Source organism: Spodoptera frugiperda, chromosome 14, assembly GCF_023101765.2.
Source record: "Spodoptera frugiperda isolate SF20-4 chromosome 14, AGI-APGP_CSIRO_Sfru_2.0, whole genome shotgun sequence".
Lineage (NCBI taxonomy): Eukaryota > Metazoa > Arthropoda > Insecta > Lepidoptera > Noctuidae > Spodoptera > Spodoptera frugiperda.
In genome coordinates this window covers 7,628,316-7,653,003 of record NC_064225.1, presented here as the reverse complement: position 1 = coordinate 7,653,003, position 24,688 = coordinate 7,628,316, and the positions used below count along the sequence as shown (strand labels likewise).

General features: G+C 39.3%; 1 protein-coding gene and 1 long non-coding RNA gene across 2 annotated transcripts in view; one reads left to right on the top strand and one right to left on the bottom strand.

Annotated features, from left to right (window-relative positions):
- The window catches only part of LOC126911407 (uncharacterized), a 108,123-nt gene extending 88,740 nt beyond the window's left edge, over window positions 1-19,383 (top strand). The window contains exon 3 of the long non-coding RNA XR_007705960.1: window positions 19,117-19,383. This is a non-coding gene — a long non-coding RNA (uncharacterized LOC126911407). The remainder of the gene's footprint in view (window positions 1-19,116) is intronic.
- LOC118279145 (pikachurin) overlaps window positions 1-24,688 on the bottom strand; it is a 176,814-nt gene that overhangs the window by 31,343 nt on the left and 120,783 nt on the right. The window contains exons 7-9 of the mRNA XM_035598681.2: window positions 19,797-19,998; window positions 15,616-15,760; window positions 4,347-4,524 (exon numbers count right to left, since the gene is read on the bottom strand). Coding sequence (XP_035454574.2) covers window positions 4,347-4,524; window positions 15,616-15,760; window positions 19,797-19,998 — 525 coding nt within the window. The remainder of the gene's footprint in view (window positions 1-4,346; window positions 4,525-15,615; window positions 15,761-19,796; window positions 19,999-24,688) is intronic.

The following is a 24,688-nucleotide window of genomic DNA, read 5'->3' as shown; positions in this document are numbered from 1 at the left end:
TCTTGTTTTAGGGTTTTTTCAATTAATATTATAATAAAGAAACGCAGTCGGGTTTTTTAGTTTTTTAAATTACCTTTTTTTATTTTTTATTTTTTTAGTTTTATTATTTTGATATATCTAGTGTCACTCTCACAGTAAATACGAATCAAACGACCCCTATCGAGCGGAAATCCATCGAGTCGTTCAGGCTAGAGAGTGAGAAATATTCGAATTTGGCGCCAAAAATCCGCCATTTTGTTTTTTTATTATTTTGATATATCCAGTGTCACTCTCACAGTAAATACGAATCCAATGACACCTCTCAAGTCAAAATCCATCAAGCCGTTTAGGCTAGAGAGTGAGAAATATTCGAATTTGGCGCCAAAAATCCGCCATTTTGTTTTTTTAATATTTTGATATATCCAGTGTCACTCTCACAGTAAATACGAATCCAACGATACCTCTCAAGTCAAAATCCATCAAGCCGTTTAGGCTGCAGAGCGTGCCAAACAATTATACATACATACATACATACATACATACATACATACATACATACATACACTCGAAAAACATAACCCTCCTTCTGGCGCAGTCGGGTAATAAAGTAGAGCATCATTGCTACGCGAAAGCGGTACGAAGTTCGCTGGGTCAGCTAGTGTGTTGATAAAAGCATTTACATAGAAAAACCTAACTTCTATCCATGAGTCGCCTGAGATAATACCAGAACGAAGACATAAGACTGTCTACTGGTAACCACATTGTGGTTCCAACACTTAATCTAAGACAAACGCTAAAAAAATTCACGACAGAAGTGTAAATGAAGAGGGAAGTATGGTGAAGTTTGGTAAATTCAAATTCAAGGGCCGCACCGTAATGTCGACGCCATTCATCACCGGAATTCCGTACACGTTCCGTCGCCCAGCTAACGAGGGGGGGGGGGGGCTGCTGCAGGGACACGGCGAGGAACAACTGACTTGGTTCATAGGTATAAGTATATGTGATGCATTGAACATAATATAATTTTACGCCTTTATTTACTGAAGGAGTAATCCAGTGGGTGATAGTGACCAGTAACTTCTTGGTTTGTGGGACTAATAACTGCCGCTATTACTCTTCCTATCGTCCTACCCTACGGAAGACAAAAGCCGAAGATACGAAACCGTATTACGCTATAAGAAAATCACAAGAATTTAATAATTCACTTAACTACAACAAAATAATAAAACAGGCAAAAGAAAAGTCTCGAACAAAATTCCAAATATCTGTACCTACATTGTTATAAGTAGATTCAGACGTTGTTGAGACGTAAGAAATTGATAAGCTCCATAAATACGTACAAGAGAATGTGTGTATAAATATGTAGGTACACAATACATATTGAAAGGCTTCAAATAGGTACGTAATAAGTTGTTTCGCGGCGAACAAATAATAAAGGCGCTCCTTTGCGCGCGCCCCGGCCGAATACCTACCTAGCTATAAAATATTTTACTAGGGCTCGTTGACTCCGTGAAAAATCAAGTACCTTATTGCGAGTTACGATGAAAGTAAGAATTTTATATTCCTCATCCGAGCACGGATCGCGAATACCTTACCTTAATACGAAAATTATAACAAGGGACCGACAGTATCTAGCTTGTTCGTGTCCCGATATTCCATTTTGTGAACGGTTGAACACACACAATTTCCACGAAATTGACTAAGAACTACAGCAGAAAAATAAATATGACGAGAAACAAAGCGAATGTTACGATTTATGAGGGTCTCGTAACATCTGATCTCTGTGGAATTATTGATGGCCACCTAAATACATTTCGTAGACATTCGATCCGATAAAGGTAACACAAATGTACGGAGAAAAGACATCGCCAGCATAAAACGAATCGCCTTATGATTCACTCGTTGCCGGCGACAAATCCTCTCTATTTACTCGATTCGATCTTGAAATCGCTGGCTCACATCACAATACATTTCGGCGCGCAAACATGGCTGGCAGCGGATTCTGTTTGTCGTGTCAAATGGAACGTTTTAAATCCAATCGGCGGCACAAACGGTTTGCAGATTTACTCTGAAATTGTTTAAACGAGCTAGTTTATGCTTAGGTGCGACGAAAACAGCAACACAAGCTAACAAGATGCATCGGGATCAGGACACGGGGTTATGTTTATTCATAGTTCTGCTTGATGTATTCAAATGGAGTTGCGATCTGTATTATTAAATGGAACGATATCGATATTGCCAGAGCATTTGTATTGTATTTGAATTCATCTGAAAATAGATACATGAAAATGGATACATGAAAAGAAGATATAATTTTCAGTATGAAGATGACAAATGTTAATTTAAGTTAGTAAGTTCTCGAGGATAATTAATATAGTTGTCACATAATATGGATACCTAACATGCGTGAGTCACTATTTTCAACTCACATAGGTAAGTATTTGCTATTCCTATCTCAGACGAATTACAATAGCTCAGAAAAACTATAATTCCAAGAAATGTCGCAACAGATCCCAAGTTAATAAAAGACCATGACAAAATAAGGAAGGTACTCGTAAAAATCTTAATGTTAATGTCACAAATGTTTGATTGAAAGGCCCCATTTTGTGGCAGATAATAATGAACGATGGTTATGGATCCTCGGTAAGAGGGCGATGTCTATTATATTTTATGAATAAAGCTAATGTACATAAGTACCTATATGTCTGCGCTGCTCGTGTACATCGAAATGGAATTCTATCCAATTGGATTTGATGGTAATATGTTTGATTCGATTTGTCTCAAAGACGGCGTCCATGACTACAAAATAGGAAAATTCCAAAGTAATATAATACAGATATTTTGTTGGTATTGGTATTTTAGGACTACTTCAAAGGATGGCTGAATGGGTCAATGACCTCGGAGCAAAAGGGATTGTGGACGGGTTATGATGTAAGTCGAGTGGATAATGTGAGACGGAATGTTTTCGTGATTTAAATGTAAATTGAATACTGAACTATAGTATTGAGTCTTTGGAATCGTTAGACGTAAGGTTAAAAGGTTACAGGTTAGATCGTCTGGATCGATTTAGGTCGAACAAAGCTTTACTAAGTATTTATTTGTGGCTCCGATTGCACTGCATAATATAATGGCACTAGTTTAGTAATAGCACTGAGCTTAAATTTGTGCCCGGTGTTTTTTTTCAACTTTGCCCCTTTTTCTAAGATTTTCTCTTGTGTCGTGGGTGCGTTTACAAATATACAATTTCACATGCACATGACACCCAGACCCGAAACAACAATTTGTGGATCACACAAAGAGTTGCTCCGTGCGGGAATCGAGCCCGCTACACGTTGCGCGGCAGCCAGTTGTCTAGCCACCGCGCCAACCGTGCAGTCATTTGTTTGTTAATAGCTTTGCTCTTATTACTGCGAACTGCAAATAATAGTTTCACAAATCATCGACTGACATTAAAACATAAGCACAAACTGCAACACAACAACAGAAGCAACTTTTCACGAGCCCAAACCGTCAACAAAAAAGAACAAGGTGCGTTATCTCAGCACTCATAATAAAAACGCCTCCAATAAAGATAAGATCGGGAAGTAATTGTGGCGGGCGCGACAAACCATCGTCCATTACTTACTGGACGCGTCTCCAAAGAGATCCTAATCAAATTATTATTCTCGCGACACACGCTACAGACTTACGTAAATATGGACAATATTCTGCTAAGGGACAACGAACTGATGTTATATAACTATGTGGTGTGTGATATTACCGAAATGAATTATGCTTATAACAGTTAACTTATCTATAGTTTTTCAACTAGTTTAGTATGGCTTTTTTAAGGGGGAAAATCATCCAATGACTTATCCCGCCTTGGGTGAGGCGAGGAGTGTCAGACTCTTACTGACTAAAAACCACACCGTTCCTACTGCTGCTTTTCGAGCCGGTAAACTCGTTAGGCAGTCCGCAGCTCCTCTGGCTGGTCTTGTCTTTTCAAACGTGATTGCCTTGGGGCTTTGGACTTTGACTTTGTATAGATTTATGGATGAATAATTTGTAGTTCGTACAAAAATTGTCCAGATTGGAGATATGTTAAAGAAGGGCCAAATTAAAAGTACCCTTAACTGACGAGCATGGTTGAAAAGACTGATGACGGCTTGAGGTTATTTTATGTATGTACAAAAATTGTCAGTGTAGGAACGATTGCCACAATTTGGTAAGCTAGCTTAGGTGTTACGCCAAGCAAAACTAAGGTGAAATTAACCACAGGCTTGTCTCACATCGTAATGTAGAAAACTAACGACACTAAGTACCACCACAAACGATAACTATATATAGATGAAACATTCAGACAGTACTCATATTTCTAATGCACTTACAGATATCAAGGGTGGCGACCGCATCCTTCATGAGCTGGTAGGTGTCTCCGTTGATCCTGAGGAAGTCGACGCAGCCCAGCAGTCCGTCTGATAGGCCGAGCTTGCTCTGCAGGCCGGTAGTGTTGCCTGCACCTCCCACCCACACCGGCTCTCTGAACGTCATCCGAGAGAACAGGCCCTGCGGACAATGGGAGAATTAGAATAGGTTACAGATGTATATGGAGGTTAAGGTAATACGTATAGTAGAATGTATTTTAATCAATAATTATCAAGTCTTTTCATCACCTAATTAAATGATGAACGTTGCCCTACATTAGGATTTTCTCCTGTGTCGTGGGTGCGTTTACAAACATACAAGTTCACATACACATGACACCCAGACCCGAAACAACAATTTGTGGATCACACAAAGAGTTGCTCCGTTCGAGAATCGAACCCGCTAAACATTGCACGGCAGCCAGTTGCCCAGCCACCGCGCCAACCGTGCAGTCCTCATATTTATTACATGTAAAACCGCAGTCAAGCTTAATTTCGGTCTTTACCTTTTACCTTCTCTAAAAAAGTAAAAATATTGTTTTAAATAGAACTGGTACCATTCCGTCTATAACACAAGTCTCCAACTCGACTCCCATTAAACTCTCCCGCAAGAAAGACGACTACTAACAAATTGCAGACATTCTTAAATCTTAAATTAATATGCGCGCCAAAGACTTGGCTTCAAGTGCCGAAAGTTAATTTTCGCTTTAATGAACATCATTAGACATAGGCGTGGCGGTGAGAGACGGGTTAGTACGGGCGTCGAGTCGTAACTTATCCCTGTGTGTGACTCAGGCGTCAATGTAGAACTTAGGAGTCACGAATTACGTTTTTGTGGTGTACAATTTTGTTCTTTGGGACATACGCTTATAGCATTTTGGACTTTTTGGCTTTTGATACAAATATCACAGTTATATGTGTGTGGATTAGAAGCATAACGAAGAGGATAGTGGAGGAAATAAAGCTATTAACAAAACTTAATAATTTGCATTCATTTTGAAATCTGAAGAAAATACAAAACTGTTTTTCATCAGCCACAAAAAGCCGTAAGGAAATTAGCAAAAATATTCCTTAAATCCACCCCAATAACGTCAATGTTTAGTCTCACAAAACAGATAATAAAGACAGAGTTACAAAAACACAACTCGGTTCACGGCCATATTGTTTTAATTAATTCCAGCCAAAGTTTTTAATTAATTCAAAATTTTAAGATTTACAACGCCAAAACCTATTCCACGATTGACCGACCGTTGTCTGGGGATCTCCCAACTGGAGCAGTCGCTAGGGGTGGCAGTATCAACAGAGGGAACGCGAACAATTCTTCTGAGACATTACCCACGACAGTATTGAGGCAATTATGTTAAACTGGGTCCACAGTACGCTTCATGAGTCACCAGATACGACAAAGAGGATACGAGAAACAAATATCAACTCTACACGTGTCCAATTTAAGTTGAAATCTGAATACTTATTAGTATGGAGAAAATAAAAAATAACTTGAAATTAGACCTTGTGAAAACGCCTTAAGAACTAAATCTTCTTGAACCGCTAAACTTTAGATGGACTAAAGTTTTGTTCAACAATTTAGTCTTAGGTATCAAACGCTATACAATGTCTCAGACACGACTTTAATCTGAAGTATTCCGAGCTCAATAGTTTCCGAGGTATTAACAACACTTCATAAATTCAAGAGGTAAATGTTTCAGCAGTCAATTATTTCAGCTTCAAAGCCTTCGCAGATTATCTTCGCCGTGTAATAAGTATCTTTTGAAACCGTTTATAAAATCTGAGAATTTACTAGGCTTTTAAAATTCATAGCTGAAATTTTTTACGAACGATATTATCCGGCGCGCAGAGGGAGGGTTCGGCCGACGTGCAAATGTAGCCTCGTTTGTTCCAACCCTTTAGACGGGAATGCTCTTAATGAGCCTGATCCGCTTTGGTGGAACGATTTCAGCGATGTAGATGTTTTTGTGCCTTATTTTACACCTCGTGTGGCAATTTATGTTTGAGATTAATGACATACGCAGAGAAATGCGGTCTCGTTATCTGGCGGAGATGTGTTCCGCGCGTATTACGTCTACCTGGCCATTCGTCTTGTGCTCCAAAATGAAGCTGCGATTGCTCAAAATTCGTTGAATAATGAAGTTGAATTTTATGCACAACAAGGTATTGTTTCTGATTCAATTATGTTATAAATAAATATGTCTGATTTTCATAACGTTTAGTATAATTAAAAAAGTTTTAATAACTGATACTGTTTCCTGTATTCGTAAATTACTTAATAGATATCAACGAACTTTGGTAACAAGAAACCTACAGATACCTATGTACTTACATTCAAATACTATATTCAAAAATATTCAACGGACTTCTAACCACTACTTGAGCAAAATATTTAAATACAAGGCAGAATACCAAGCAAGCATAAGTCATGTAGGTATGTAAGCACGAGCTGTACGAACTACATTATTTATTTATTTATTTTATTTTATTTCTTCATGCACATGAGTGTGTACACTAGGTGGGCTTAATGCCGTAGGCATTCTCTACCAGCCAAACCTACAGGTGATGCAATGAAGAACCAGTGGTAGGTGCATGGACCAAGCAAATTAATAAAAGCTCAAGGAGAGAAAAAAAAATACAATATACTTTCTAACACAAATATATATCAAAATATATTTAAATAATATAGAAACATAATAAACCTACATAAAAACAATACATATACTATCTACATATTATAATATATACATACTACTTATAGTGAAGATCAAGATGAACCCTCTGATAACCTCTTCAAAAGAAGTTCCCGAACTCTCCACTTGAACGTCAAGCGAGCAGACAGCATCCTGATATCGGTGGGGAGCGCGTTCCACAGCAAGATAGATTGAATAAAAAAAGAAGAATGAAGGAATTTTGTGTGATGAGTAGGACACTGAAGGAGACGGTTATTGGAAGAGCGTAGATATTTGCTGTGGTTGGCGCAAGTGTATTGAAAGAGAGAGGAAAGATAGCTAGGCGAAGAAGGTGAATCGAGGAGGGAAAAAAGTGTGGTAAGCGCCCTTTGCTCCCTGCGCTGGCGTATGGGCAGCCACTTTAATTGCAGCCGATGTGCAGAAACGTGATCATATTTACGCAGGTTGAAGACGAATCGAATGCAGTTATTCAGAAGTCGGTCAAGTTTATTGAGGAGATCTGCATTCAGGTCGTAATAACAAACATCCGCATAGTCAATAATAGGGAACAATAAGGCCTGCACTAGCATTGACTTGGTGGTAGACGGAAGCAAGTTCTTAATGCGATAAAGAGACCGCAGTGATCCGGTGACCTTTTTGCACACATTTGTGACTTGTGCCTGCCAGTTCAAATTACTGTCAATGAGCAAGCCGAGATCTTTGACGTCACTACTGAACGGCACGATCGCACCGTCGAAGACAACAGGCGGTAGGGATGTATTGTCAACCTTGCCCAGAGACCGAGAGCTTCCGATGATGATCGCCTGGCATTTGTTGGGGTTCACCGCAATTCCAAACCGTGCCGACCAGCTGCTGATGGCAGACAAGTCAGCATTAATTTTAGTGATGGCACTCGGTAAGTCGTCAAAGCCGGCCTGACAATAAACCTGCAAGTCGTCGGCATACAGATGGTACGAACACTGAAGTTCTGAGGTGATTAGATTAATAAATATGGAAAATAAGAGAGGTGAAAGTATGCCGCCTTGAGGAACGCCAGCTTTTAATTCGCGCCAATTAGATGTTGAGTCACCATGTTTGACCGACTGCTGACGCTCCTGAAGATAAGAAGAAAACCATTCCAGTGACTCGCCAGAGACCGTAAGGTGGGATAGGATACCTAAAAGGATGTCGTGACTGACCATATTGAAGGCATTCGAGAAGTCAACCAAAACCAGGACTGTGGCTCTGGTGTCCTCGAAGCCGGTTCTAATATCGCCAGTCACTTTAAGGAGGGCTGAAGTAGTGCTGTGGCCTGGTCTAAAGCCAGATTGTAATGGACTAATTAGTCCATTTCTGTATACGAAACTAGATAGTTGTTTGTGTACGCAGGCCTCGAGCACCTTGGACAGGAAGGGAAGTATAGATATTGGACGGAATTGGGAAGGAATAGTGGGAGTAGACACTTTTGGGAGCGGACGGACATAAGCTCTACGCCATAGGGATGGGAATGTTCCGGAAAAAAGGGAAAAGTTTATGACATGGGTTATAGCAGGTAGGAGGTGATCTAGGACAGTAACGATCATGTGGCGAGAAATGTTGTCACAACCTACCGCTTTGGATTTGATTGAAAGGATAATCCTTCCAACCTCCGACAAATCAACTGGAACGAAGCAGAAGGGGTTTCTGATGTTAGGACGCGTCAGACCTTCAATATATGCTATAGTGTTTTGTTTTACTAGACGATCCATAGTAGGTACTGTAGCGAAGTGGTCATTGAGATCGTCTAAGCAAATTGAACAGGGAAGGTCTGAATATTGCGTTTTGCCGATACCTAAAGTTCCGAGGAATTTCCAGATATCGGCGGAAGAAGAAGAGGATATATTTTCGAGAACGTGGCGGCGTTTGGCGTTGCGTACCATCCGATTACACCTATTTCTTGCAAGCTTGTATGCCGCCCAGTTTTCGTCAGTGCGATCCCTCCTGTGTTTACGGAACGCCCGGTCCCTGCTTCGCATCGCCATCCTTATTCCACGCGTCATCCAAGGCGCAGGTGGCCGCTTAACCCTTATTTTCCTGATGGGAGCGTGGCGATCATATAGGCTAATCACATTATAATTAAAAATCGCCAACTTGTCATCGACTGTCGCAGCTTCCAACATGGGCTCCCAGTCAATCAGCGACGCGTCCTCCTGCAATCTTGCTCCGTCCATCCGCGCAAAACAACGCCTATACAGAACCCTAGGCTTCACCTTGGGTGGCTTAAGGATGTAGGATAGGAATATCATGTCATGGTGAGAAAAGCCAGGGGCATCATGTTGACCATGACAGGATACAAAGGAGGGATTGGAGGTGAGGATAAGATCAAGCCAGGAGTCATCACCAGCAGTGTTGTGATGGGTGGGATCAAGTGGTAACACGTGAAGGTTTGACGACTCCACAATTTGAAGGAGTTTGCGGGAACGAGGGGATTCAAGGGAGAGGAGATTAGTATTAAAGTCACCCATGACTATGTGATGCATGTACTCGGACCCCAGGGATTCTAAAACTGATTCGAATTCAGTGAAATAATCGACAGTAGGGGGACAGTAAACGACACCCAGTACGGTTTTTCCCCCTTGGCAACAAACCTCAAGAAAGAGATACTCCGCAGGACAATTGAGAGGAGAAGTGAGGAGCACTTTGTAAGATAATTCACTGCGGAGGTATATGGCAACACCACCCCCTCTCCTGACAGTTCGGTCATTCCGTATAAGAATATAACCAGGAAGGGGGTAGGTGGTAGAAGGTAATTGTGGTTTGAGCCAAGTTTCCGATATCAGGACAGCATGGACGCCACTATTGCCGAACACATCGTAGAGCTCATTGTAATGGCTGGGAATGCTTTGCGCATTTAAATGGCAAACATTCAACAGCCGGTTGGGGCTGCGGGCAAATTGGTTACCCACAAAGTCAACCAAAGTGTCGCCTAAAGAGTGGAAGCTGTCATCATTAGAGGATTCATCAGCTGATACAAAATAATCGTCATTTATCATTTATAAAATACAATAAATATATATATATATATACTATAATAAACAATAAAAGTAATGAAAGAATATAATTAATAAAGTATTTAAATATAAATAGATAGAATAATGCACACACTAAACACTCACCAATTGCAACACTGCACCACCCGCCAGCTAACATCAATGACACATATTGTTAAATCAAAGAGAGAAAAAAAAAACAACAAACAAAAACAATAAACAAAATCACAAAAAAACAACAAAACTATAAGTAAGAAAAAAAAAAAAGCTTCATTAGGCCATTGACCGGCGTATCCGAACGCATCAATTACTACAATGACAATTGTCTGTCAGATGACGTTGACAATTGACATTGCATTTTGTAAACAAACAAAACACCAGAATATCTAAAAAAACAATGTGTAAACTGAATAAAGAAATGAGATTAAAATATATCTAGCTATCAAAATAAAATATTAAATGAAATTAACCAATTGTATAAATATAAAGCAATGAAAAACATAAAAGAATTGAATTTTGAAGAATATTGTGAGAAGAAAACAGTAGGAGGTAATACAATAAAGTTGATTCGATTGAATTATATGACCACCGTCTTAGGTTATACTAAGATTCAACTGGCAACAAGAGGGTAATTGTCTAATAGTACAAGAACAAAGAAAACTTACGAAATTAGGATTAATACAAGAAGAAGAATTTTAGAGGAAATTATTTAGAAATTTAGATTGAGGAAATGACACAGAAGTAAGTGATTTTTAAGATAATACACAAATAGATAATTTAAGGTGGTCTAGAATAAATTGATTGTTCACTTATTTCTTGTGGTTTTCAGTGTTCCCCCTGCCGACTCCGCAGGCCGCTTGCCAGTTGAAGGAGGCTTGCTCTGAGTCCTCGGATACTTGGACAGTAGAGGATCCAACCCGTCCAAGGATGTCACCTTATGCCTACTGCCATCCGGAGCCCTGATGTGGATGACACCATTGTTGGTCCAACAAGCCCTCATGCCGAAGTGTTGCCGAGCCCTCTCAAACACGCTCTGCCTAGACCTAGTTAGGAACTCCTTTATCACTATCTTGGAGCCCTTCAAGCGACCCTTCGCCTTCCACACCGTCATCTTATCGGTTGTGCTGGTAAATCGAACCAAAACCGGCCGGTGGTGGTCTGCGCTGGCCTGCCCCAGCCTGTGACTGACCTTGATGGAGGATGGAGTGAGGTTGAGGCCAAGTTTATCATTACATACCCCGAGAGTGACAGCAGTACAGTCCTCGCTAGCCACTTCGGGTACACCCTGGATGATTAGGGCTTTGCGTCGGCTCCAAGTATGGATCTCATCGAGTTCCCGGGAGTGCTCACTGACCTGGAGCCGCAACATCTTCAACATTTCGAAGACAAGTTCCCGGAACGTCCTGAAGTCTTCAGCTACCCTCGCTATTGTGTCCTTGGATGTGCCTGCAGTTTGGATTTGTACCTGGACCTCCTTGAACTTCCTGGCAATGCGCTCCTCCCAGGAATCCAGTATGGACACTATGGATGTGCTGTCTTGTGCCATTGTGACTCAGTGATGACTTTAATAAACTTATAAATAAACTTATGATTGATGTAATTGACATTAGTTGTAGAAGCAATAAAGTAAGGAATGAAAAGAAACGAGACACAATATTGACGATGCCGACGAAATAGTTTGGGCGCGACACGTGGAGCACAGCTGTCGGCGAGTGTACAAGTACAGTCGCGCACACGTCTGCTTGTCTACTGAGAAAGTGTTCTCATGTAATGACATTGTTGGAACTGATTGTACAGCTGTCTAAAATACTCCAAAATGTATCACTAATTGGCACAGACATACCAAGTCCCCTCAATCTTTTCTTTAGCTTAACAACGGCCACATCAACGTCAAGAAAATACAAGTTACAGCGTATTTACCTTGTCTCGTACACGAAGCAACATAATCTGGTATACAGGCAACACATCGACACAACTATCGTTATACAATATACATGTGTGCGTAATTTCATAGTAATGTGCATAAAAAGTACCTATGTCCATTACGCACACATTGGTATTGTACTATAATATTTGTGTCGGTATACGTATTTTTATGTAGTCTTAACTTTATTTTGACACATGCATAAAAAATATTTGCAACCGATGATATTATGATTCAACATTTTCACTGAACTTGACGTAGCGCTCGTGGACGATTGGTTAATGAGCCAGCTATAAACGACGTTCCATTAGTAATTCTATTAAAATAATTGTCCTATCCACACGGTACTATAGTTCCAAATCAGCACGAACTAGTTGACATGTCAGTACGCGTGACATTTACAAACACTTTCAATTTGGGCTCCACTACCACCTCGCAGCGCCGGGATTGAAGTTGCACCCGATAATTGGCAATAGGCGCGCCCGGTATTGGCGCTGTGACCTAATACCGTCAGCGGTGGCTATGTAGCTCGCGATAGCCGATAGTGTCGACTGGCCAACGTAGCTTTTAGTGATCATTTAGTAGATGTTGGGTTCTGAGTTAAATGGGCGATTAGAAAATGTTTTAAAAGGAAATTGAAGTATGATTAAGAACATAACGTATTTTTGTGGTATAAGCCGGTAAACGAGTATACGGATCACCTGATGGCAAGCAATTGCCGTCGCCCATTTCCCACACGCGAATCACTACAGGCGTTACAAGAACGTCGCCGGCCTTTTGGGGGTTAGGTATTTAAGGGTTGTTGGGTAATCGAGGATTTGAAAGATTGCGAAGGGGTGTTATTAACACAACGCAAGCGTTGTTTCACGTCAATTTTCTGTGAGGCCGTGGTATCACTCCAGTCGAGCCGACCCATTCGTGCTGAAGCATGTAGCATGGCTCTCCCACACTTGAAACAGTAGTTACAGGAGAGTTAGCCAACGATGTATTTTATGGCTTACTTTAGCTACTAAAGTCACTACGTAAATACTTTCGAATTTGACATTTAACGTTTTAAGTTTGTAATAATAGGAAGGAAGTAGGACGAAATGGCATTACAAAGAATGTGCACTAATAAAGAATTCTGTGAGATATACGGCTTGTCGGGTGCAGTATAACCTGCATGCATCACGGCGCAATCTACAAATGGCGCTGTGTTTCAGGCAGTTTGAGGTGAGTCGTGAATCTTTGTGTGAAGCCTAGGGAATGGTATTTTTGAAAGATTTAAATCAAAATGTAACATGGACTTTTCGCTAGTTTTGTTACGATTCCCGTGGATTTAAGAGAAGAATCCATTATCCTACAGAGACGATTACAGATTTTCATGCTAAATATTCTTAAAAAAAGTTCCGCTAACCCAAGAATCAAATCCAAAGATCATAAGGCCATTCAATGGGGATATCATAATTATTAAGCACATTCGATGGAAAAATAAAAAAAAAACTTCTCCTATTAACTGCATCATAATCATTAGGTACCAGGCTAGCAGAATTTGTAGAAGCTATTCTCAAATCCAAAGATCATAATTAAGGCCATTCAATTAAATTATAAAACAAAATAAAACTTCTCCTATTAACTGCACCACAATCGTTAGGTACCAGGCTAGCAGAATTTGTAGAAGCTATTCTCGAATCAGTCGCGATCGATCTGAGCCAATAAAATGACGGACAATTGCGTTAAGACTGTTAAAACTTGTAGGACCCGCGGTATCTTCAGTGAAACTTTGATCCTCAATATCTTTTCATCTCTTTAAGTTTCAAAGATTGTATTTCTACAGACATTTCGTTCTGAATTCTCGTAGTTATGCGATGCGGATTTATTTAGCTACGATTTTTACTATCGTAGAATTGGAAGCAAGAGTTCTCAAGAGTAAAAGAGGTTGAATTCTGGAATAGGGCAAAATATTACGTTAGTATTGGGTCTTTTACGGTTTTTATAAGCTTTTAATAAGAATATTTCTCAGCAATAGGTAGGGAGGTACTGCTTTAAAAAGCTTACGAGTCTAAAATTATATATCGTGTAGGGAAATTGGATATTACATTGTAACTAATATGATGTGTGTCATTGCGGATAACCTCGCCAATTAAAAGGCTTCGTGTTATACTATGAATAAATAATAATAGTCGGCAAGTAAGGACGAAACAACTGCGTTATAATTCGAACACAATCAGACCACTACAAATAGTTTGTAACGTTTGTGGATTGTTCAGAACAACGCCAGTGGTGAGTGCGGTTTGTACTCCTAACTTTTCCGAGAGAGGTTACTCAGTATTGAAATGGAATAAAACCGAAACGACTATTTGTTTCGTAGAACGTACAACTAAACCGGTAATTCGACTGAAAAAGCTAAGAACGCATAAAAATTAACGCATGATTAAAATATAAATATCATCGCAAAGAAAATTAAGTTTAAGTGTATATGCATCTAAAGTATGTCCTATAGCAGACAAGCAATTAAATGAAACGAAAATTACTATAGACCTTAACTACTTAGTGGTAATTTTCATCAATCTACATGCTGATTACATCCCATTCCATTCTCTCAAGGCTCCAATATAAACTAAGTAACTCCACTCCACCACACGTCGAACCCCTTTCCCGAAGCCGTCCAACAAAGTCAGCAAAGGTCTAAATTAAATGTAGCGTTTTCCTTGAAATTCCGAAGGCGCTCGATGTGCCCAGATTCCGATCCGTAAGTAAAACCCGTGCACGGTCAATTGCACGCAGCCGTAACTCTTTCAACGTGAACTAGAGAACACGAAAAAGGGAAAACAATTTGACTTTAGTCTCCGTCATTGTGTTATAGTTGTAAAGGACTTTCCTCTCTCCACATTTTTCTATCACAATAAATTGGTGACGCCTCATTGGTCGCTCGTAACTAGTGGATTTCCATGTTGCGTTCCCATTTCGATTCGTTTCGAATTACGAAATGGTTTTTTAAAAATAAAGTTCTTTTTTTTTGTTCAGCAAAAAATGGTTCGAGTTGCTTTTGTTTTCATATTACAACGTTTTAAATTCTGGTTTAATTATTTTGGTACTGGTATGGTGTTTGTTCCAAAAGATTAAAATAGTGAACTTTGACGTCGTATATTACTTAGTCTTTCTGCTTCAGAATAAACGTCTCAAAAGACTTAAAACTATGATAATGTTATAAGTTTTTAAACTGACATGGTCATTAGTAATATCATTAGAACTTAATACGGGATATTTACCACGTTTATTAGTTTTTGTGAGTTTCCAATATTCAGCATTGTTGCAAGCGCCATGATCACGGATGAACTCGATGATGGTCGGATGATATTCTCAAACTCACAAAAACTAATAAACACGGTAAATATCCCGTTTTAAGTTCTAAAGATTGAAGAGAAGACAAATGGTGAAAAGTGGGTGTACATTGTATAGCAGCATTACGTGCCGTAATGTACACCTCTGTGTACCCCTTCGGGGATAAAAGGCGTGACGTTGCATTAAGTTCTAAAGATAATGTTGTATTCAAGACAGCAATATTGTCACAATTTCGCAATATTATCGTCAATTAACTTTTATATTGAGTTTCCACATACCTTAGATCGTCCTCGTACCCTCTTCCCGTTGTTGAGCCGCAGCCACGCGTCCCATCGATGTCTGTATACTGATATCGTGTTCCAATGGCCCAGTCTGACGGGTTCTGGCGATCTTAGGATACCGGCGCCACTGCCGCAGTCGAATCTAAACAAAGATATTTGTTTTTAAGTAATTATTCCTAGTTCAGCTTCTCTATAATATAAAAATAAGTCGGGTTTTCCTTTCGATTTCCAAGGTTTTGCATTCGTTGGAAAGGTCTCGGGCTCCGTGAGGTTTATAGCAAAGAAAATTCAGGAAAAATTCAAGAGAAAAGCAGGAAAACAGGGAAAATCATTGGTGGCGAAACGGAGTTCGCCGGGTTCGCTAGTTTAGATATGAATTTAAGGGTTAGATCTAATTTCATGAATCATGAACAACTCTTACTCACAAAAAAATATTTGAAACTTTTCAATATCGTATCTCCTACTAGGTTTGTAATCTAAGGCGATGTATAAAAGTGAATTTATTAGAATCTCAAAGCAAACAAATTCACTTTCTTCAATCGAGAACGCCAGTCAGACGTTAAGACTCGTCAGCTTCAAAGCAAATCTACAAGATCACTTTAAACAACAAGACCTTGCTGATGTAACATTTTAAATGTAAGGTACAGTCACCAATAATGGCCCGGTTGCTAAGATTATATTTGTATTAAAACGTCAAAAACTGTAACTTTTTTGGATATCTTATATCTTGATTTTTAAATAAATATATTATAAACTTCCAATATGTTATTTCTATACTCTTTTTATAAGGGGTTTGAAATAAAGTGGGCCTTATTAGGCGACCGTACCTTATAAAGAAGCTCTTATAAGTACGTAGGACTTGAAAAAAGAAAGAAATATCTGCGAAATTAATCCGAACTGGAGTTGCCATTGTGGTTGTAGAACAATACTGGTTAATCATGGGCGCCGCGTGTAATCCTGGATCGATAATAATATCGGAGTGCAGCCGCCCCGGATAATTAGAGCCGCGCTAATGAATACACGGAAATACTTCCTACGAATCTGTTCCGCAGCTGAATAGTCAATGTTCAAGTGGAAATGTTGGCGAGTGATGCTACAATCGTACCTAGAAATGTATGTAGAACTGTTTTGTCTAAAGAAGTTAATTAAAGCCTTTCGATCCTTCCGTAAATCAGATTTTGGGAATTAGAACACTCTGAAGACGGTGAAAATTCGTTGAACAGAATTCATTAGGAAGTATCATGAAGTAATTAAGGATGCTTTTCCAACAGAGATGTCTACATTAAGTTATTTCCGACGAAAACTATACATACCAAGATTCGTATACATTTCCTTCACAGACGAAACACATAAACTACACGCCATCTCATGAATACAAGCTTTCAACGGACACCATATGTTTATTTTCCCATACTTTCTACACAGGGGGAGTCAGAAAATATTGTCAATATTGACCCTTGATACTCTACTACTTAAAACCGTGTAAGAGGGAGTTTTATATATAGGGGGGAGCACCTTCTTCGCGTGTCGATACTTGTCACACTAGCACGGGGTGACCACTTCTCTCATATAAACATGAACCACTTAAGAATCTGGGGGCACGGTAGTGCCCCCGCCAAGACGAGCCAAGCGAAGCGCAAGGGCACTACCTACCTTTTCTCGAAGCGCTTCGTCGTATTTTTGAACCTTCATAACTTGAGTTTAGGTTATACCAGATAAACAAAATTTTCAGGATATAATGTCAGTGGTAGACTTAATAAACCTCTAAAGTTTCAATTGCATAGCTCTTATACTTTAGATTTTATTGATATCTAAAATACCCCGATTTCGTCACTCACTCACTGATGATCAACAAAATTCTTAAGGTACTTCCTGAAGTCCTAGAAAACTGAAATTTGGTATGTAAGCTAGTATTAGTACCCAAACAACAAAAAAATCCTAAAACTTGGAACTTTTACCCCCCAACCCCTTAAACTAGGGGGTGAAAGTTTGTTCGAGACTTCCGCAACTTTTGACGCTAGAGGTCTGAATGCGGCCGCGGAGGGGTAAAAATCTGAAATAGGGAAACTTAATTCCCTATTTCCTGCTTGAGATCTGAAAATTATACTCAAGTACATAGAACACAAACTTTTCATCAAATCAAAACATTATCCTACCCATAAGTACTTAGATATGAATAATATTACTACACTTCACTTCGGTAAGTGTTTATTAATCAACCTATACTTTTGAACATAAGCATCGTAAGTATAGTATGCGCCAACGCCCGCCGCCTGCCCCCTCGTCCCCGCGCAGTAGCTAAAAATAATCGGCCCGTCAGCGAGCGCGGCACCCGAACGCGGGCAGACGCGCGAGGGCTGACGTCGTTGACGGTTGTCTCGTTGAATGAAAAGTTTTCGGAATATTTCGGTGATTTAAAAGTTTGCTATCGCGGAGAAAAAAACCATTTGCCTAATATTTAATTGTTAGTAGTTTAGTAGGTAAAGGTTTAGATACTAGTGTTTTAATTTTCATTGATAAAAAGTATTAGGATTACGTTTCCAATTTTCTTATAAATTTAGTAGTTTAGTAGGTGAATTTGTCGCTCATTTTATCTTTCTATCATAAGAAACCTACAAAAAGAAATGAAATCCCACAAAAACATTTCATGTTAAATGTTGCCAAGACGAGACCATATAGCTCGCACTGTCAAAAAGTAATCAGATCCCGTGTAGAGCCAAGTTTCTAACCCTATACTTTTGAACTGGCGAGTTGGCCGCACGGAAAGAGTTTAGAAGATTGAATAGATTTTTAAGCTCAAGCCCATATGACGAATAGCAAAAAGTCCGTGCGGCCGACTCGCCAGTTCAAAAGTATAGGGGTTAGAAACTTGGCTCTACACGGGATCTGATTACTTTTTGACAGTGCGAGCTATATGGTCTCGTCTTGGCAACATTTAACATGAAATGTTTTTGTGGGTGAGGGTTTTACGATATCAAATCACGTGGGGTCATTGCTCCTTTAATGCATTAGGTTGTATAAAATCCCACCCAAAACATAAATGTGAAAGGCTGCCAAGTTCGATAATATTGGAATGCTTCGCCTATAAAAGAAGTGAGATCTAAATAAGTACCAAGTTCCATACACAGACCTCAGTTAAAAATGATATAACTTGGCAAGTTTTAAGTTTTTAAACTTGTACATAGAAAGTAAAACAAACTTGGCAAATTTTCACACACTTTGTTATAAACCTACTAAACGCAATGAGTCAAGTATATAATTTTCTATTAAAACTTGCCAAGTTATATCATTTTTAAATGAGGTCTGTGTATGGAACTTGGTACTTATTTAGATCTCACTTCTTTTATAGGCGAAGCATTCCAATATTATCGAACTTGGCAGCCTTTCACATTTATGTTTTGGGTGGGATTTCATTTATTTTTGTAAGGTTTATTACTTACTTATTTTACTTATTTTACTTTACTTTGACTAAATACAAACCTTCGTAACGAATTTTAGGTCGGTACGACCATTGGAAGATATAGATAATTTTTTTGTTTTAGTTCCTTAGGGGTATGAATTTACACCTTCGTTATTTTTAAAACCGACTCACACTTGGCCATTTTCAGATTTTTTCCTTTACCTTGACCTAAAGACCTACCTCCATGCCAAATTTCAAGTCAATACGACCATTGGAAGTGGTCTAGGTTTTTGATGAGTGAGTCAGTCAGTGAGTGTATAGTAAAAATAGCGATTTTCTGACGTCAATATCTCAAGACCTACAATAGGTACATTAATGAAATTTTGTATTTTAGATAAGTGGTAGATCTCGACAGATTAATTACGCAGCCATAAATGATCTCCAATGTTGCTCCAAGCAATTAACCTAAAGTACTATAGCACGCTAGTCACTTTATGAGTAGCCCATGCGATCGTTTTTAACATCTAGTTATTTAAGAAAAAATCTTGTACGAAAAGAGTCAAGAAAACGTTAAAGCGGAAAATTATTCCCATTTGCAAAAATTAAATATCATTAGCACGCTAGTCACTTTATAAAGATGTTTATTAACACACCACCTTTATAAAGTGACAAGTTTAATGTATCCGTTAGAGTACTACAAACACCACATATAGATATTCAGAATTTGCTGAATACGTTGGTCTTTACACCAACTACTACAACAGATTCCTCCACTAACCTGAGTTCCACATGTCCATTCCTGAGCATCAAAGCGAGGTAGTCTCCGGAGAGGTCGTCGTGCTCGCCAGTGAGGAGCAGCACGCCGCGCGCACGCTCCGGGCGGACGCGGACGCGCACGCGCACGCGCTTGTACGCGCCGCGTAACGCGCGCAGTGCCAACCAGGACGCGCCTGAGAACCGGGGCGTCGATACTCGACCATCTGTTGACAAAACTGTACGTTAAATTATATATAACATCACATTTAAGAGCGTGTTCTACAGTTAGACTATGAGCCTTCTTTACAAAAGGGGTTTGTCATAATCTCCACGTTTAGCAAATAAGTGATCACTGAAAAAAGGCTAGGGTTTATTAGAGTCGTCTGGTCTCTGTTCAGATACGTCACATAGTACACATAATATATTAATTCGTTACAGAATTAATACGAGTTTCAAAATCATCGTTTATCATCATCAACTCCAATAGAACGACTAATGCAAAGAGTTACTAACTACTTCATCTAAATCAAAACTGTATCTCTTCAATATAATTACAACGTTGCCAATTCGAAAACAAATGACGTATCAAAGACATCAGACACAAAATGACGAGGGCAGACACATATCGCGTTCTCTTTCTAAATGCTACTATTCTCATTCTGCTACGTTGCCAGCAGCAAAACAAATGACACGTCAATGACGTCAGACCCGAAATGACGAGGACAGAAACATATTATGTGTGATCTCTTTCTACTTTCTATAAAGATACAATTATATGTTTTTACTTATTTTATGGTTGCTGCTGCGGCTGAATACTTGGCTGAATATGGACCAAAGGACCAAAGAGGTAAAAAACATAGGAGTAACAAAAACTCATTTCTATCAATGTCATTCAATGCCTTACCCTACATAAGACAAATTGTGTTAATTTATCACCGTTGTACTCCGAAACATCTTGTTGTTGACAAATATTTCCGTACCATCGAAGCCAAACAACAATGTATTTAACATCTTTAGTAATAAAACCATATCTTTGATAGTATAAAGCTGAAGAATTTGTGTTTAGTTGGACGCGCTAATCTTCGAAACTACTGGTTTCGAATTGCAAAAATGTGTTTGTGTTAGATAATCCATTTAACAGGGAAGACTATATAGTGTTAGGACTTTAGGAGTAACTAAACACGCCTGTCTCCCATGGGGGTAGGCAGAGACAATGGAACGCCAATTGCTACGATTCTTATACACCTCTTTCGCTTCATCAACAGTCATCAGTCTTTTCATGCATGCTCGTCGGTTAAAGGTACTTTTAATTTGGCCCTTCTTTAACATAACTAACGAGTAACTAAAGTCTTACATAAATAAATAAATAATTAGTGTCGGGATCACGAAGGGTTCGCCACGAGCGTGTCAGTCACCAGATTAAGTATCGCACGTACTTGTGTCGGTGAGCGTACAATCATCTGACACGGATTTGCATGATCTGTACTCCATGTTCAGTCACAGAGCCGGGGATTACCTTCGCATACATTAATGTTGTTTCATAGCCAGACAAAGCATTTAGCTAGCATTTTGTGTGCTTTTAACAATGCCGTGGCAATGGGATTCTGTTTGTTACGCTAACGAGTACGGGAATAGACTTAACTTCAATGGAAAATTAAGTGTTATTGGTTAATCGTTTTTGTTTAAAGTTCCTTATTCGTTTAAGTACGAGATTAAATGAATGGATTTTAACTGCCGTACTCAGAGACATTTAATGATTACTTAAACTATTCCTTTGTAACGATTTTGTTCTAAACACAATTGCTTAGGACTAGATTAAGTAACCATTAAATTACTCTGAGTACGGCGGTAAGAGTATGTTGTTTGAGAATGTTCACTTCAACCTGGAGACCCAATCTAAGTCAAGCCAGCTATTTAACTATTACAGTTGTGAAGAACGAAGCTTTTACGACCAAGTACTTAGTTTTGGCTAAGAATAGTAGTACATTACATACACATAATTAACTAAAACACTCCCAGTACACCCTCCATTTACACACCACCTGTAAGTAATACCAATACAAATAAACACCGCATAAGTCACCCGCGCGCGGCATAAACTTCGCACGAACGACAGCGAACAATAAAACAAACATTCGATAACAAAGTACCGGCGGAATATTACACGGCCGTTTAAGGACACAATAAACAAATGCGGCCACATCTGTTACGAAGAAAATTGAGTAATTTCACCAAGAACCGAGTTCGTACTGAGATGAGACCTCTTAATTATGACAAAGACGGCACGGTAACAATAAAAGCAGTCTGGTGCCGTTTGTCACGGCTTACGGCCTTTGTACCCCGCTTATAATGAAATGAAGCTGATCTCTTACGGCAGGTCATACTCTACTTTATTACATTCTATGGTTTAATGTTATTCTAAGTTTTGTTGGGCGTGACTGCCTAGCGTAGTCTGCCTCGTGTTATGTATCGGGTTCCATCTACATAATGTTAGATAATGTATGATAATTAATGTATCTTAGAATGTTTACATTACGAAAATCTTGTGCTAATTTGAATTTAATTCGGAAAAGGGTGTGTTTCACAATATACATTCCAAAAATATTGTTCTCGTCAAAAATGATAATGCTTGTCACAGTTTAACTCTTGTAATTATTACTGTCTTTGTTGTAAGGGCAGTGTCGGGTGAAGTGGGTCCGGACAATAGTTTCCGAGTCACATTTATCATTCTAATACTCTGACACGATGTGAAAACGATTCTGTGAGACACCAAACTACTTCCAACAGAACTTATGAGGGCATTCACCTCTACGTTTATGTGAGAGACAAAACAGTATTGTAACCTTAGATAGAAACTCTCATGAGTTTATCAAGATTTGTCAGTATTTACCGAGGACAAGCTAAAGTAACCATTGCCCCATGAAAAGATTTTGTATTCGACAAGCGTTTGGCTAAAACACAATAGCCGTATGTACAAAATTTATGCAACTATGGATAATTCAGGAAAGCTAGAACGAATTTTTCGAGATCGACGTAACAGAGATTTTGCTAGCTACTACAAAAGAGCAGAAAATGTTATCGAAATACCTCACTATTTCGAACCAAAACACAGGAGAGAGAAATACGGAATATTGCTTCAGAAATTCCGTCGACGTTGCGTACAAAATCAACTTCGATTCAGTCGTAAAGGCGGTAGATAATTCAGCTATTTTCTCCCACATCACCCTTCGTGTGTCTACTGTCTAGGAGTCCACAGACCCGTACATCAAGGACCTCCGATATTACTTAATATAATTCAAGCGCCCTGCATTCTCCGAGACACGTAGATTAAGGAAGGGGAACCGAACCTCCCTACAGGGGTGGCTAATCGAAAAATCGGGGTGACTCCGACTCGGTTCACGCAAGCAAAGCGATGCGGTCGGTGTCAAAAGTTGTGATTTCGGTAAAGTTTTACAGGTACAACATGAATTTCACTCGAGTCGTCTCGTAACTTGGTTTAATCGATTCGAGCGATACGATCACGTTGAGCCGGTTCATTTGTTTCGAAAGGAGTATTTATTTGTGAATCTGAAGAGTTATTTAGTGATGTAGCATTACAGGATTCGACTTTATCGATTTGTATTGTGGCGTCATGTCTGTTGTTTGTCTATATGTGTACAACAAAGGCCTTATGATAGCAGCTACAGCAACAACACGAAATGAAATGAAAGACTCCTAGGTTTAAGTGATACGTACAAACATACATATTTAAACACCTTCCATAATCTGTTGTCCACCTCCCGAGCACTTAGTAACCCGTTGCCTTCCATTTAATCCGCATCACCCCATCACTAAAAGTGTAAAGTTTCACCCACATCTGGTGCAGGTAAACACGTTTAATTTTAGAGTTGAATTCTACATAATCGGATCAGAGAGTGCGAGGAACTCAATAACAACTGTCAGGGTGAAGTTTGGGGAGAGTTGGCTCGTGTTGCGGAAGTGGTCTGTTGGTAATGGCGGCCGTGCGCCTTCCGGCCTGCGTTATATAACCAACTTCATACATGCCATGTTGCAGTGTTAGTTCGGTGTGGATTATGCGCGTCGGTTATGTGTGTTAATTGTTAAATATCTAGTGTCAGAGGGTTAGTAGGAGTTTGTTTTACGAATGCCTGTTCTATGAATCAACCAATCAGAACGGTGGGCGCGCTCTCGAACTCTAAAGCAAACAAACGAAAACGAAAACGTACTAACTGATTTAATAGCTGATTTCTTCAAGGAATTCTTGTTAAAAATTCGTAAGGCTTACGATATGTAGAACTCATAACTGCACAAAAAACACACACAAACACCGCTTTTTTGTTTAACGTTAGATACATTAACCATTCCACCTTGTCCTAACCGAAATCGATGAAAGCTAGCCTTCTGTGCTACTCCTACCAAAGAAATGGGTCGGCTGCTAAATCAATTTCTCTTTGCGTTGTAATTGACAGTAAGCAGACCTGGATACTCGCAGGCGATGGAAATTGTATGTATCTGAAATGTTTTCGGGAATATTTCTGCTATTACTGTACCCTCCATTAGATCTGAATTACATGTTCCCAGTTCAATATTTAGAGGGTAAAAATGTTTTCCGCGTTATTTTCCTGTTTATAGCCATTATACTGACGTCGTAAATGATAAAATAATATGTCCGGGAAGGTCTTAAAACAAAGTATGCTCCAGATTACGGTCATTATTGGATTTTTCTTAGAAAATGTGGTTTTATTAAGGTTCTGAACAACGAAATCCCATCAAAAACATCCTGTAAAAAACCCAAGTCTCGCAGCTCAGTCTTTCTACCGTCAAAAGTTGTGAGATCCATGTAATACCAAGTCGGTTAATCTATTTAGTGTCTACTTGAAGGACCTTCTGTCTTAAGTTATTACATAAGTTATT